The 17436-nt window shown below is 37.3% G+C and overlaps 2 protein-coding genes across 2 annotated transcripts; both read right to left on the bottom strand.

The window, feature by feature from the left end:
• Positions 1-7062: 7062 nt before the first annotated feature.
• On the bottom strand, positions 7063-8319 carry LOC144451035 (beta-1,3-galactosyl-O-glycosyl-glycoprotein beta-1,6-N-acetylglucosaminyltransferase-like). The gene has a single exon (XM_078141795.1). The coding sequence runs from the start codon at positions 8317-8319 to the stop codon at positions 7063-7065; it is 1257 nt and encodes a 418-aa protein (XP_077997921.1).
• Positions 8320-15626: 7307 nt separating this feature from the next.
• Positions 15627-16883, bottom strand: LOC144451033 (N-acetyllactosaminide beta-1,6-N-acetylglucosaminyl-transferase-like). Its single transcript, XM_078141792.1, has one exon. It carries the CDS (start codon positions 16881-16883, stop codon positions 15627-15629), a length of 1257 nt encoding a protein of 418 aa, XP_077997918.1.
• Positions 16884-17436: the final 553 nt, after the last annotated feature.

The raw sequence follows: 17436 nt of genomic DNA, 5'->3' as shown, positions 1-17436 counted from the left end.
CTTTTACACATACCAGTTGGCTATCACATGAACATCTAATACGTGCAATAGCTGAAATAAGATATTTGTCTGGTAAATCTGTAATGTATTTCTCTGGTTCTAAAAGTGACTTAAAGTTTCTGTAGTGATAAAGTGTTTTATCCTCTTGAATATTAGTATGCCATTCCTGGTGTGCAACTTCAATGACTCTAGACATAAATAATGACAAAAAATATTCTTGATTGGCAACCTCTTGAGCCATCCATGCATAATTAAAACCATATCTTTGCAATAAGTTGCGAACATGACTTGCCCAAGTTATTTTACCTTGTCCGTCCAAATTGTATAACATTTTATAGGCCCTACAGGGAAGCCTTGAGTTATCCATGTGAATCAAAATTAACCAATATTTAATACAACGTTTAATACAACCAACAAAAAGAGGCATTCTACCACATTCACCCAACACTGCATTACTGGAGGTATTTGTTCTAACACCAATAAGTTTACGACAATATTTTAACTGCACCCTCTCAATACTCAAGTACTCTTTGTAACCCCAGATTTCTGAAGCATAAATTAAAATTGGTTTCACCATAGAATCAAAAAGTTTAAAGTTTAGAGCTAGGGAAAAGTTTCTAAGTTTCATGCTAAATTTTCGTAGAATTAACATATTTTTATTTGCTTGTTGGGCGAGAGTGGTGACTGCCTTTCCCCAACAACCCCTACATGTAAATAACATTCCAAGGTATTTATAGTAACTTACACAGGCAATCTTTTTACCATCATAAAACCATTTTTCTTTTTGGGCTAGGGTACCTCCTCCCTTGAATACAACTATTTTTGTTTTGTCTAGATTTACTTTAAGTTTCCATTTCAAACAATAACATTGTAAAATGTTGATAAGTCTTTGTAAGCCATAGACAGTATTTGAAAACAATACAATATCATCAGCAAACATTAATAGAAAAAGATCACACAGTTCATCAATTTGGATTCCTGAGTATTCTGACGTTGTGATGCATTTTTGGAGTTCACTAATAAATAACACAAATAACAGTGGACTGAGCATACATCCTTGTCTTACGCCAACGTTGCAACTAAAAAAGTCTGCCATTTGGTCTTCCACTCTGACACATGATTTAACGTCAGCATATATACTCTTGATAATAGTGAACATTTTACCCCCTACCTCACTAGAACTTAGTTTATAAAATAATCTTTTCTGGTCTACACTATCAAATGCTTTTTGAAAGTCAACAAATAAACAATAAAATGGTAATCTCTTTCTAGTTAAATGTTTTTGTATTAATGCACTTAAAACAAAAATGTTATCTATAGTACTATATTTCTTACGAAAACCTGCCTGCTCTTCTGGAATGTTACTAGTATGCTCAGCCCATCTGTAAAGCCTTTTGTTCAAAATTCCAGTAAAGATCTTGCTGAAAATACTGAGCAGAGTGATTCTCCTATAGTTTCCTGGGTTATTTGGGTCCCCTTTTTTATATATTGGTATAATAATCCCCTTTGCCCACCCTTCTGGGAAAATTCCTGAGTCAAAAATTTTATTGAAAACTTTGTTCATCAGTGGCAACAATACTCCTTCTGTGGTTTTAAAGAACTCCCCCACCAGCTGGTCTGGGCCAGCTGATTTATTATTCTTTAAATGTTTAATACTTTGCATAATTTCATCATTTGTAATTGGCTCATTCAAAATATTAGTTTCATCATCATGTGAATGTTCATCTTGGGAATCACTCTGCTCAGTAGAAAACATTTCATTTTCAAAATCATTTCCATCATCCTCATTTGCATTTAAAAGTGAGGCAAAGTGAGTTGCCCAATCCGAAATACCGATGGAATTTTGTGGGCTGCCAGAATATTTGTACCCTTTGAGAATCTTCCACAATGCATTCATATTTTGTTCTTCATTTAGCTTTTCTTTTTGTGTATTTTGATAAAGTTTAAATTTATCCTTACAAATTTTGGAATATTCATTTCTAACTTTACAATATTCAGTATAGTCTCTATCACTGCCAGATACTCTAAATTTCTTTAGACAGTAGAATTTTTTATCTCTCAGTTTTTTACAATCATTATCATACCATTTTGATTGCTGTTGGCAATGTCTGTCCTTCTTAGCCTTGTATGGTAAAAACATCCCTGCTCTATTTCCTGCTTCTTGAAGAAGTTCTGACAAGTCATTTACTGCTTGGTTTACATCTGTTTCAACTAGTTGTTGTAATTCATTTATTTTATCCTGGGTACTATGCAATGTGAAAAAGTCTCGAAAGGTACCACTAGCATCTTCTTTCCATTTGTATACCCCTTTAATAATATTTTCAGAGTTTTCTGAGATTGGACTATCATTTATAGAGTAATTACACTTCATACTGAACACCAGCGGAAAGTGATCAGAACCTAATATTGTTGGGATTTCAAAACTAGAAATATATTCAAATAAACTACTAGATGCACATACATAATCCACAGTGCTCCTTCCCCTGTTTGCAATACAAGAAAAATTACCGTCCTTATCTCCCAGTACTCGACCATTTAGAAAATGAACTGCCAAGGAACAACACAAAGAGATTAAGCTTGTACCAAAATTATTAACTACTAAATCTTTTGCCTTCCTTGGTAAACAAAAGTGATCTGATACATAGTCTTCTGGTATACCATCTACAAATTCAGTATCATCATCAAGGATGTAATCTGCTAAAGTTCCACATCTAGCGTTAAAATCCCCAGCTATTAAAAAATTTGCATCAGTATGCTCAGCTTTTATTTCAGACAATTTGTCTTCCAAATTTTCTATTCCATTGTTATAGTTTACTGAGTCATAAAACGTAGCACCTTCTGGGGGATGTAGGTAAAACCTAGGATACAATCTTTATCAAAAACCCAAAATTCTTTTTTCAGTCTTACAATCACTGAATCCTGCAAGTCACATTTTATTTCGCTTACTCCATCTTGGTACTTTGATTTAACTAAAACAATACAGCCACCACTATAGCGATCTCTTTGTGTTGTTCTTTGTCTACAGCAACAAAACATTTTGTAGCCTGGAAAACTTTTTTCAAATTCACAAACCTCCCTACCCCAAGTTTCAACAAAACTAATTATATCAAACCTATAACAAAAATTTATAAACTCAGGGTTCTTTACTTTGTTTTTGAGACCCTGAACATTCCAACAACACATGTTTACCTTGTCCAATGTCATTGAAAGTGCAGTTGGAGGTTGTTCGCTGTGTCGGCCATGGCCACACCCCTATTTATGTCTTTGCGGTGTGATAGGCATAACTTGATTCAAGTTTTCATCAACCTTATATACCACCGTTACATTATTCTTTGTTACAATGAGTTTATCATACCTAACTGTTGCTTTTATAGATTCATCGTCTCTTATCAGTTCACGTCTTTTAGTAAACAGTTTCTTTCTTAGTCCCCTCACTCTTCCGGAGAAATCTTCATCCACTGTGATATTTGATCCGGCCAGCTTACGACCATTTTTCATAATCAATTCTTTGTCCTTCCAAGACACCAGTTTAGCTACTATGGGTTTTGAGCCACGTACTGTTGGACCATTGTTTATTCTATGAGCTCTCTCTATCTGTATTTCCTTCTCAAGCCTCATAGTTTCTGTTATTATTTCTTTCACTTTTTCCTCTGTTGTTTCCCAAGACTCTCTCGCGTTTTCTTGTGCCACACCATACAGTACAATATTGTTTCTACGTGTGCGATTTCCTAGGTCATCATTCGAGTTTGCGACATTCTGAACCTCCTTTCTTGTCAGTTCTATCTCCTTCCTCAGCTTTTCAGAGTCTCTTTGTAAGTTCTCATTTTCCTTCATAAGTTGTTCATTTTTCGTCTTCAAGTTGTTCACCTCGCTGTGTAGCGCTTCCATTTCACAGTTCAACGAACTTAGTTGTTCTTCCACTTTCGTCGACATGTCACTGATTTGTATGTTCACTCCCTCGAACTTTCCACCCATTTCTGCTCTCAATTCCTGTATTTGATGTAATATAATTTCTCCTACATTTTGGTTAATACCACTTCCAATGTCTTGTTCTCTACTTCGGTGAGTAGGTGATGTCGGTGCACTGACACTTGGTTTACCACTTCGTAAATTTCGTTTTTCTAAGTTTGGTCCTGGGTTTGACTCAACGTCACCCGAACAAATTAAAAGTGACCACAGAACTGACACTACCAATATCAGAGACACTATTGCTGACAATCCACTCCCTTCTTTTATCGTTCCGTCCTTGACGTTGACCGAGGCGTGTCCAACATGGCTGCCGTTGTTTCGCCAGCTCGGCGGTTGCACGTGCAAGCCAATTCTGGCTCTCCAAACCTCTACTGCAATGCTCATGGTTTTCCTCCTCCAGAACTTCCGTCTCTATACCTTCATGCATATATCTCTGAAGCTTTAACGTACGTATCACAGTCTCTTCTAACCGAAAATTAAAGAGAGTTCAGGTTGTGCTCTCAGTGCAAGTCACCTTTCATGTGTATGTATGTATGTGTATGTATGTATGTATGTGTATGTGTGTGTGTGTGTGTGTGTGTCTGTTTGTCTGTCTGTGTCATCGTTTTCTCCAAAACGGCTGGCTCAATTCATTCGAAATTTTGTTCACATGTTCCGTAGGGCACAGACAACTAACAAGGCAGATTGGCAACAAACCTCCTATTGTTCGATCATAGTCTCGGGTAAACATTACTCTATTGTCATGGAAATAACTTTCCAACGTGTGAATCTGCAATATCGGCACTTGAACTCTCATGTGACTCAGATCAAATATCGTTGACATGTAAACACATACCGTCTCCTCTTGTCGACCGACACTATATATATAAACATGTGTTGGCATGATGCAGGTAATTTTCCAGGTCACAGTAGACACAACACTATTGCAACAAAAGTTAGTGTTGTGTCTTTTTACGTTGATTGCGACAGGGGTACATGCATGTTATGAATCAAAATAAAAACAATCGACTCTCAGTTCCATGCTGGAAAGCAAAACATACAATAAGACGACGCATTATTTTCCAAGAAAAATAACAATCATACTGAAGATATTTTATGATGTGAAGCTAGCTTGCCTTCTGTATTAGTTAAAACATCATTTTCAAAGCATTTTGTATCTTTTCCGTTGTACAGTTTCACTTTGATCATGGCCAGACTTGTAGTAGTACCGCTGTGGGGCTGGTGGGAACTCCACTCCTGAAAATTGATCGGGGAACCAGTTAACAGCTTGTGTGTTCATTTTGACGTGGGTGATGAATGCATACACCATCATGTAATCGTTGGAAATGTTACAACTATTGAATAAAGTATGTACTTTTCTGACAAAAATCCCAGTAGGTAGGACGAAAATTCCAGAGTGTGGGACCAGTATATGGTTCAACAGTTTTATTTCAATATTTATGACATGATGGTTGAGCGGTTATAATCACTGGCTCATAATCTGCAAGTTTATGCCTCGCCAAATATACACAACCATTTGTGTCAACAATGCATGATTTTGAAGATAAGATTCTCAATGACCTAAATCTTGGGTTTAAACCACATTTGTTCCTTAGTCAACTCAGCCATATAAATAGGACGTTGCTATGTGAAAGATTTGCACTCCTATGTAACATGACAATTTCTCGTTGATCCCTGTACTTGCCATTCGACAAATCAAATCAAATCAAGTGGCGCTAGTTGCTGATAAGGTTGACAAAAAACTGGACGATACGCAGGGTATTGTGCCAACATGAAATATTTTGAAACAAACCGAACTTTTGTAAAATTAACCCTCCTTAAGCTTTGTCCTCAATGAAAATTCAGAGACACCCCTCTTGCACTTCTGAAATATAGCCACCCGTCCTTTTATTTTGACAGTCCGCCCGTTAAAACTGGTCTCTCCGGACGTCCACCAAATTTACAAGTCCATCAATCAACAAGCATTGGATACTTAACGTCACAGACAAATTCATATTTTTATGTTATCTGTGGTAACACAGGTATGTTCAGAATGTTGAAATGACACGACATAAAAAATGTGAGAGAGTTCCGGGAAGAAAGGTGAAAAAGGTTATTAGTAGAGAGAGAGAGAGAGAGAGAGAGAGAGAGAGAGAGAGAGAGAGAGAGAGAGAGAGAGAGAGAGAGAGAGAGAGAGAGAGAGAGAGAGAGAGAGAGAGAGAGAGAGAGAGAGAGAGAGAGCGAGCTCAACCATCACCGCTGGACAATGCTGGTTGTCTGAGTGAAAATTTACAAGACAATTCAACTGCTGTTTATGGGTACAAAAATAGTTATTTTTGTTGACTCCGTATGTTAGAATTTCAATTATCATTGGCACATCACGTGACAATTCTACTCCGTCCGGTGTCACCAACCATCTGTCATTAGATCACCAGTCAGCCTGAAAAAGCTCAAGATCAAGAATTGATCTTCGCACGAAACTAAACTAAAACTTGTTTGTACGAGGATGTGGTACTCTGAGGCGATGGCCACTTGGGAGATATTCATATTCTGTGTGTAGTGGATGTGTTGAATCATTGATATATTTTTAAAAGTGTATCCACCATCACTTGTTGACACAAAACAGAATACACGGCTGCTGATGTGGAAGCACATTGTGTAGGGATACAGAATATATTGTAAGACTTTTGATGTATTTAATTTAATCTTGATGGTGGCGACTTTTGCCGTGTATAAAGCGACAATTGTGGAAGAAGAGATATTGAACAAATAATAAGAGGAGAAATATTTTATATCAATTATAATAAAAAGAACAAAATGTTGAAAGAGTTTGCTAATGCTTTGTGAGCTACATGATGTATACATTCTTTCAAAGGGATATATAGATAAATAAAAGTTGATTTTTGAAAAAAATGTATCAATTTACAAGTGTTGTTTTAACACGGTAAGGGAAGAATAGTCAAGTCAAAACATTGTTATATTTAGCTTAGAAAAGGAAAACAACAATCTAAGAAATACTACACGCCCCTATGCTGTAAGACACATCGTGCCGCGTGTCACTTCGCCCTCTTAGTAACGTTGGTGTGTTAGAGCGCCCCGACACGGCGAACAACCTTACAAACTGTCAGTATCTGTTACATGTAGTAGCCAGCCTGTTTCATTTAAAGCCGTAAACCGGGTATCGAACGTTGATGTGGAGAAGTTTTTATAGAAAGGGAGATTGAGTTTGATAGGGCTGTATGTACGATTGTAGATTAATTCTTCCAAACATTCAAGTGTAACACTGTCGAAATTTGCCTGGAACTTGTTGGCAAATAGATATGGCCTCCCAACTAAACTTGGTAGATCTTTCCAGCCATACACACAAATGTCGCGTACTTTTTTTCCATTGCACGTACCACGCCAAATTTTGACTCTTACGATCTGATCAATGACCCTGTCTATCTTCACAAATTCACGACCTCCGGGTACACCAGGTAGTCTACTCAGAGTCTGGTAGAAGTATTCGTCAGGGCAGAGGGTGTCATTTAGCCAGACAAACCAATCACGTGCTATCTTGGAATGAAGAACAAAGTTGACGAATTCTCTTGTCAACGCAACGTGAAGTTCACCTTTAAAGATGGGTCCATCAAAAGGTTTGGGTTCAGTTTTTTGTATTGTTGAGTTCTTAACTCTTCCTTGTGAGATAAAGTATGCAAATTTTTGTCTATGTGGAGATAAATTCAATTTCGTCAAGTGATGGCTCATGATAATATTCTTTCCCTGAAATTCTTTCAAAATCTGAACAATTTCACGATTTGTTTTAAGCGGAAATTCTTGTCCACTCAAGTTTAGGTAATATTTCCAGGTTTTACTTCGCTCTTCTAAATCCGTCAAACAGTTGATTTCTGCGCGGACAACTTCGATGGAACACCACGTGACCTTAGCAAGACGAGAGGCTACGAACACATTGTCGAAACATTTTGTAATCGCCTGTACTGCTTGATGGATTACAGCTGATGCCTTGCTGTCGACGTGTATGCAGTATGTACTTTGTGGGTAATAAATTGTCCGCAATAACTGTTCAACCTGTGAAACCGATTTGTACATGTATATCCCATATGCGAGTGGAAATTCCTTTTCTTCTGCTGTCACTGGCTTAAAGTAACCCCTTTCTTGCTTAAATTGTGTGCAGTTTTTCGTGAGTTTGTTGAAAGCCTTGTCCTTCAAAATCTTTGATTTTAAGAAAGTATTTAACGATGTCACACGTGTCTTGTTAATTTTATCTTGCCCCGATATTATCCTTGAACATACATCTGATCCGTTCGAAAACAATTTTCGGTAACGAAATTTCGACATATCTGTGTCTTCAAAATCGTAAGTACTTTCCATTTTGCTAATGTTTGACGTCCGGAGATCTTTGACTTTGTTGTTTTGGCGAGTGTAAGTGTCGCTGTTACTGTGACTATACTGAGCAGCATTCTTTAAATGTCGTAAATCCGGTCCCAGACGTGAAGCCATATAAACAATCAATATTAGTATATAACTGATGAGCAGCACTACCAAAGCCCTAAACAGCGTCTGATTGTTGGGACGCAAATATGACATATTTCAAAATATATACCTGTACATGTATTTCAAGTTTTTATGTTCAACCGTTGAGGGCACGTTTCTAATTCTGAAAAGAAAATGAAAGAAAACAGTGTAAATATTGTAACATACTATTTAGATTGACGGCTTTTGAACAATTACAGCCTACCCAGACTCGTTCGCATCATATAGACTAGCTAGAAATCGTGAAGGCTTAATAATTACTCGGTGATGTACACCACCCCACCCCAACGCAACTTGATAAAACTTAAGGTAAGCAGACTCTCGGCCTTTAGCTTGTATTTTACAACGCAACATTATGTCCTGGTATCTTGCACTCTGAGTGCTGGTTGATAGGGTGGCACACGACACGTCATATCACATATAGACTATGTTTGTCTGATCGTCAGGCGAGCTGTGCATTCACCATTAGAAATATTACATTTTGTGGACAATTATCGAAAGAGTTAGAAATGTTTACAAACCCTTGTCCGATCATATTCGGAACACAGTGGAAGGAAACTTGGCATTTAAATTTCTTTATCAACATGATAAATTGATAATTTAGGAGTTTTCATTCATGATATACTTTTCAAGAATATATCACATGTATTTCTTGACTTTTAAAATTCAACTGATCATTAATACACAACTAGACAAATGAGCAGGAATGATCTAAATATTCCAAGAACTAAACATAGGACAGGACAATTTATCATTAAGTTTACAGGAACAAAACTTCGGAATAACATACCAATAGATATTAGGAAGACTCGGTTCAGGTCAGAAAATGCAATCTGCAATGTTGCAAATATTTTCACTGATTAAACTTTCGCAAAGCGGCACAGTCGAATCAGACAAGTTGCTAAGTTACAATGAAGTTGCACAGAGTGTACGTCATACTGAAGTGCGATCTGGGTTGTAGATGATATAATAGCATTCTATGCTAGTGAATTTCAGCTGTTAGCACGAACATCCCAACAATATGCATCCCAGAGTCGGGCAGAGATTTGATTGTCGAAGGGTCTTTAGTTCACAAACTGAAAAGAAGTCATTAATTTCCAGTATAAGAATGCAGCATGCACTGCTCACCTTCTTTCAATTTGAGACTTGGTAGAATAAAGCTTTAACAGAACAATTTTTCTGGTCATACATTCCTTCCGCTTTTACTGTTTTCACCGAATTCACACACACATTCATGTTTTGTTTGCAAATCGAGGTAAAATGACATTACTTGCCAAATGTCATTAAAATATTTTGAAAATTCGATCTAGGCTCAGTGTCAACGATCACAGATATGTGAATTCATATATGGACACCAACCTCACTCACAGAATCATAACACTTTACTATGGGTACTTTTCACTGTCAAACGGCCTTTTGTTGACAAACTGAAAAGAAACCAGACATTTTCAGTACAACAATACAACTTTACATCCATTCATTTTGAGAATATACCTAGTCGTACGCATTTTCAACCAGACTTGGTTGAATAAAGGTTAAACAGATAAAGAAAATAATGTTTTAGTCGCCCATCCTTTTACTGTTTGGTTTCAGTGGATTCGTACACGTTAAGGTTGCGTTACAAATGGTAAAATGTCCTCGCTTTTTGCCACCAAAATACTTTCAATTGAAAATTCGATCGACAGTGTCGATGATCAAAGTACATTTTGATTTTGACGACGATTATTCTGATTTGCCAGACAATGAAAAACTAAAGTTCTTGATGTCGAGAAAAGTGAGAAATATAACAAGGTTTATTGAGAAAGCATTTTTAAAGAGAAGGCACAACTTATACATTATCAGATAGCTTCTGTTTTTGCCTTGTACATAACACATTCTTCATTGTAATAAGCTCCTCACTCACGTTTAAGTAAAGTTTATTCACTAAGGTGGCATATTTCTTCATGTCACTATAATAAACTATACTACTACTACTACTACTACTACTACTACTACTACTACTACTACTACTACTCTACTACTACTACCACCACCACCACCACCACCACCACCACCACCACCTACTACTACTACTACTACTACTACTACTACTACTACTACTACTACTACTCTACTATTACTACTACTGTTACGATCCAAAATATCGTATTTCGGAATTATGGGAATAAATTCTACTTTTCGGCATTGTAGGCCATAGGTCAGAAATAGACTGGCGATGACGAAGCTGGGCAAACATGATGTAACTGAAATTCACATGATTGGTTAGAGAAAAGTACATAATAACTTTTATGATGCCATGATCTTATGGTGTGATTTTCTATATTTAGTCGTTGTGTAAATTCCATTGTATTCGAAGTATACTTAAGATGAGAATAAAACATCCAGAATCAGAGGAGAGGAGACGAGCTCTCGGATAGGTGATTCTGGCATGCCGAAATATCTTCTCAGTTGTGACTAATTCCCGACTTGGACCTGAACGATCCCGTACGAGAGTATGAGAGTGTGAGTGCTAGAGTGTAACGTCTGAACTATCCATACTTATACCGTTCAACTCTACGACACGCATCACTACTACTACTACTACTACTACTACTACTACTACTACTACTACTTTAGATCGATCCGAGTATGGAATCTACTACATATACCGAAAACAGTTCATATTGCTGCCAAGGACATAAACTCTCTCACAATTCAGCTCCAACTAACTTACAAGAAATGCAAACCAGAGCCTATCGTCAACTCTGAAAACCTGTAAACTCAACACTTCACTTCAGTACTACACTGACCTCAGTGTGTGCGATAACCTCGAAGTGTTTTACAGTTTCAATCAGAAACAGAAGTCTTTCGCAACTTGGTACAGAATGACATGCGACATTTTCACCAATATAAACTCATGACTATATAGCTAAATCTACCTAAAATCCATCTCACCTTTAATGATCTCCTCCGATTCTTCACTGTCCACAACTGCTCCTACTCCACACTAAAGAGCGGGTAAATTCACATAATAGCATTTTATAGTATGTCATGCGGTGTCAACATTACATCTTCACACACAGTGATCATTGTTTATGGTTGGGGTGGGTTGGCTAAACGTAAGTTCTGTCACCGCAAACCAGCCCCCTGGAGTTATTTTTGAAAACAGCCAGACCTTCTTTGTAAGCGTAAAAAAGATACCCAGTAAACATTAAGTCATACATGGCCATTCGTAATAAGGTTTCAATTGGGAATTCTTTGCAGAAATTATATGATATAACCATGCACTTTTCAACATGTTAATTATGATGAAGAATTTTTGACAAAATAAACATACATTTTGCACTAAAATGGTAAATCGAAAAGGAAATTCCTGCCCATTAAATCATAAGTATATATGTTCAACAGCTTTATTTGAGTATTTATGAAATGGTGGTAGTTGAATGGATATAGTCACCGGCTCATAATCTACAAGTTTGCCTCGACAAATATACACAACCATTTATATCAGTAATGCAATATTCTGATGACTTGTTTATCAATGACCTAAGTGTTTGGGTTTGATGCACAATTGTTCCTTAGTCAACCCAGCCATATCAATGGGGACCGGGATAGGACAGTGAAGGATTTGCACTCCCATGTAACATGACGATCTTATATCTCACTAATCCCTGTACTTGTCATTCGACAAATCAAATCAAATTAATGGTGCTATCGCTGCTGATAAGGTTGACAAAAAACTGAACGGCCTATCATTTAGTCAATGCTATGGCAACAGGCAACGTTGCGCAGGGTATTTTGCCAATATGAAATATTTTGAGACAAACTCAACTTTTGGAAAACAATTACCCCTCCCTCGTCTCAATGAAAGTTCAGTGACACACCTCTTGCACTTCTGAAATATAGTAACCTGTCCTTTTATTTTGACGGTCCGTCTCTTAAAAGTGGCCAATCCATTAGTTCAACATGTTTTGGACGCGTCCACCAACTTTGCAAGTCCGTTAAGCAACAAGCACTACATCACAGACAAGGTCATATTTTCACGTTGTCTGTGGTAACACAGTTATGTTTAGAATGATGAAATGACACATCAGAAAATAAGGTAAGATTAGTCTTAATTAAAGAGAGTTCCGGGAAGAAATGTGAGAAAGGTTATCAGTAGATATGGGGTGTTATCATAATTATACCTATGCTCAGATCGATCATTCTTAATTACGTTTAATGTGAAATATCACTTTGTGATATTGGACATTAAACATCATGATATTCATGTTAAACGTCATCAAAACGGCGATCAATGTTCGACGTTGGTGTTATTGCGTATGACCACAAAACTGAGACATCTTTTAAGACAGCAAAATTCTGATGAAAATATCCATACCCAAATGATACAATTTGCGATCATACATTAATTAAATTACATATTCACAACCACACTGTACAGGTAGGTTCATCTCACAAGGGTATCGCCCGCCGACTGTTGTATGCCTCCCACTGTGCTACACAGTATCACACTAAACATACTGCATGTACTGCTGTACAGAAGTTATGATCGCGACCGAGGCCGACGATGTAGTTTTATTTCTTCCGTAAGGAAGAAATGTATTAGTTGGTGAAAGGCTGTGTACGTGTGTGTGTGTGTGTGTGTGTGTGTGTGTGTGTGTGTGTGTGTCTGTTTGTCTGTCTGTGTCATCGTTTTCTCCAAAACGGCTGGCTCAATTCATTCGAAATTTTGTACACATGTTCCGTAGGGCACAGACAACTAACAAGGCAGATTGGCAACAAACCTCCTATTGTTCGATCATAGTCTCGGGTAAACATTACTCTATTGTCATGGAAATAACTTTCCAACGTGTGAATCTGCAATATCGGCACTTGAACTCTCATGTGACTCAGATCAAATATCGTTGACATGTAAACACATACCGTCTAGATCTCGTCTTGTCGACCGACACTATATATATAAACATGTGTTGGCATGATGCAGGTAATTTTCCAGGTCACAGTAGACACAACACTATTGCAACAAAAGTTAGTGTTGTGTCTTTGTACGTTGATTGCCACAGGGGTACATGCATGTTATGAATCAAAATAAAAACAATCGACTCTCAGTTCCATGCTGGAAAGCAAAACATACAATAAGACGACGCATTATTTTCCAAGAAAAATAACAATCATACTGAAGATATTTTATGATGTGAAGCTAGCTTGCCTTCTGTATTAGTTAAAACATCTGAGAGAGAGAGAGAGAGAGAGAGAGAGAGAGAGAGAGAGAGAGAGAGAGAGAGAGAGAGAGAGAGAGAGAGAGAGAGAGAGAGAGAGAGAGAGAGAGAGAGAGAGAGAGAGAGAGAGAGAGAGGAGAGAGAGAGAGAGAGAGAGAGAGAGAGAGAGAGAGAGAGAGAGAGAGAGAGAGAGAGAGAGAGAGAGAGAGAGAGAGAGAGAGAGAGAGAGAGAGAGAGAGAGCGCTCAGCCATCACCGCTGGATAATGCTGGTTGCCTCGGTGAAAATTGACAAGACAATTCAACTGCTGTTTATGGGTACAAAAATAGTTATTTTTGTTGACTCCATGTGTTAGAATTTCAATTATCATTGTGACAATTCTACTCCGTCCGGTGTCACCAACCATCTGTCATTAGATCACCAGTCAGCCTGAAAAAGCTCAAGATCAAGAATTGATCTTCGCACGAAACTAAACTAAAACTTGTTTGTACGAGGATGTGGTACTCTGAGGCGATGGCCACTTGGGAGATATTCATATTCTGTGTGTAGTGGATGTGTTGAATCATTGATATATTTTTAAAAGTGTATCCACCATCACTTGTTGACACAAAACAGAATACCGTTCCGTTAGTGAATTTGAATGGTATTGGTAGCTCACAAGGCAAGCTCCGTTAGACTCGCTGATATCATTCGTAATAGACTGAACTGTAAGACACAGGGACAGTATTTTTGCTAGATTGTTCCAAGGAAAATATCACACGAATCCTGCTACTATAAATGTATCAATATACGCGCTGTACAAGTGTTCTCTCCAAACGGCAAGGGAAATGTTGGTTACAAGTCTGTGTTGTTTTTCAAAGAATGGATTGGGTCAGGGATTATTCACATAGCAGACCTATTTGATAACGGTAGTTTTATCAGATACAGTACTGTACTGGAGAAATTGAAATGTAAGAGAAACTGGATTGTACAATACATAGAGGTAAAAAAAGCAATCCCCAAAACATGGTACAGGATTATGTGTGAATAAGATTTATATAAGATTTGGTAGGATACAGCTAAGAAAAAGAGCTTTCAACGGAGAAAACAAAAACATGTTTGCATGTAAAGATTTTTACTGGAACATAGTGTGTAATAGCGGTGTTAAAATGTATGCTCCTAAGATTTGGGAAAAGGATTGTGGAAAAGATTGTAACTGGAAGGAAATATGGGTAGAAAAAATTAAATGTATGCTAGTTAAAAAAATAAGACAATTTAATTATTATTTATTATTATACCGTCACAACAAAATTCCACACAAAGAAAATTTGTTGAAAATAATGAATAATCCATTCTGTGAGATTTGTAAAAATATTGTAGATAGTAAACATTTCCTTTATGAATATAAAGTTGTAAAGCAGTTCTGGATAAAATGTATAAATATAATCAATCAATCAATCAATTGTATAGAATGAACGCATGTGTGGAAGCACATTGTGTATGGATACAGAATATATTGTAAGATCTTTGATGTATTTAATTTAATCTTGATGGTGGCGACTTTTGCCGTGTATAAAGCGACAATTGTGGAAGATGAGATATTGAACAAATAATAAGAGGAGAAATATTTTCTATCAATTATAATAAGAAGAACAAAATGTTGAAAGAGTTTGCTAATGCTTTGTGAGCTACATGATGTATACATTCTTTCAAAGGGATATATAGATAAATAAAAGTTGATTTTTGAAAGAAATGTATCAATTTACAAGTGTTGTTTTAACACGGTAAGGGAAGAATAGCCAAGTCAAAACATTGTTATATTTAGCTTAGACAAGGAAAACAACAATCTAAGAAATACTACACGCCCCTATGCTGTAAGACACATCGTGCCGCGTGTCACTTCGCCCTCGACGCCACGGCGTTAGTAACGTTGGTGTGTTAGAGCGCCCCGACACGACGAACAACCTTACAAACTGTCAGTATCTGGTACATGTAGTAGCCAGCCTGTTTCATTTAAAACCGCAAACCGGGTATCGAACGTTGATGTGGAGAAGTTTTTATAGAAAGGGAGATTGAGTTTGATAGGGCTGTATGTACGATTGTGGATTAATTCTTCCAAACATTCAAGTGTAACACTATCGAAATTTGCATGGAACTTGTTGGCAAATAGATACGGGCTCCTCACTAAACTTGGTAGATCTTTCCAGCCATACACACAAATCTCGCGTACTATTTTTCCATTGCATGTACCACGCCAAATTTTGACTCTTACGATCTGATCAATGACCCTGTCTATCTTCACAAATTCACGACCTCCGGGTACACCAGGTAGTCTACTCAGAGTCTGGTAGAAGTATTCGTCAGGGCAGAGGGTGTCATTAAGCCAGACAAACCAATCACGTGCTATCTTGGAATGAAGAACAAAGTTGACGAATTCTCTTGTCAACGCAACGTGAAGTTCACCTTTAAAGATGGGTCCATCAAAAGGTTTGGGTTCAGTTTTTGGTATTGTTGAGTTCTTAACTCTTCCTTGTGAGATAAAGTATGCAAATATTTGTCTATTTGGAAATAAATTCAATTTCGTCAAGTGATGGCTCATGATAATATTCTTTCCCTGAAATTCTTTCAAAATCTGAACAATTTCACGATTTGTTTTAAGCGGAAATTCTTGTCCACTCAAGTTTAGGTAATATTTCCAGGTTTTACTTCGCTCTTCTAAATCCGTCAAACAGTTGATTTCTGCGCGGACAACTTCGATGGAACACCACGTGACCTTAGCAAGACGAGAGGCTACGAACACATTGTCGAAACATTTTGTAATCGCCTGTACTGCTTGATGGATTACAGCTGATGCCTTGCTGTCGACGTGTATGCAGTATGTACTTTGTGGGTAATAAATTGTCCGCAATAACTGTTCAACCTGTGAAACCGATTTGTACATGTATATCCCATACGCGAGTGGAAATTCCTTTTCTTCTGCTGTCACTGGCTTAAAGTAACCCCTTTCTTGCTTAAATTGTGTGCAGTTTTTCGTGAGTTTGTTGAAAGCCTTGTCCTTCAAAATCTTTGATTTTAAGAAAGTATTTAACGATGTCACACGTGTCTTGTTAATTTTATCTTGCCCCGATATTATCCTTGAACATACATCTGATCCGTTCGAAAACAATTTTCGGTAACGAAATTTCGACATATCTGTGTCTTCAAAATCGTAAGTACTTTCCATTTTGCTAATGTTTGACGTCCGGAGATCTTTGACTTTGTTGTTTTGGCGAGTGTAAGTGTCGCTGTTACTGTGACTATACTGAGCAGCATTCTTTAAATGTCGTAAATCCGGTCCCAGACGTGAAGCCATATAAACAATCAATATTAGTACATAACTGATGAGCAGCACTACCAAAGCCCTAAACAGCGTCTGATTGTTGGGACTCAAATATGACATATTTCAAAATATATACCTGTACATGTATTTCAAGTTTTTATGTTCAACCGTTGAGGGCACGTTTCTAATTCTGAAAAGAAAATGAAAGAAAACAGTGTAAATATTGTAACATACTATTTAGATTGACGGCTTTTGAACAATTACAGCCTACCCAGACTCGTTCGCATCATATAGACTAGCTAGAAATCGTGAAGGCTTAATAATTACTCGGTGATGTACACCACCCCACCCCAACGCAACTTGATAAAACTTAAGGTAAGCAGACTCTCGGCCTTTAGCTTGTATTTTACAACGCAACATTATGTCCTGGTATATTGCACTCTGAGTGCTGGTTGAT

The sequence above is a fragment of the Glandiceps talaboti genome, chromosome 20, assembly GCF_964340395.1.
Source record: "Glandiceps talaboti chromosome 20, keGlaTala1.1, whole genome shotgun sequence".
Classification (NCBI taxonomy): Eukaryota; Metazoa; Hemichordata; class Enteropneusta; family Spengelidae; genus Glandiceps; species Glandiceps talaboti.
Note: the sequence above shows the minus strand (reverse complement) of the source record. Positions and strands in the feature narration are given on the sequence as shown.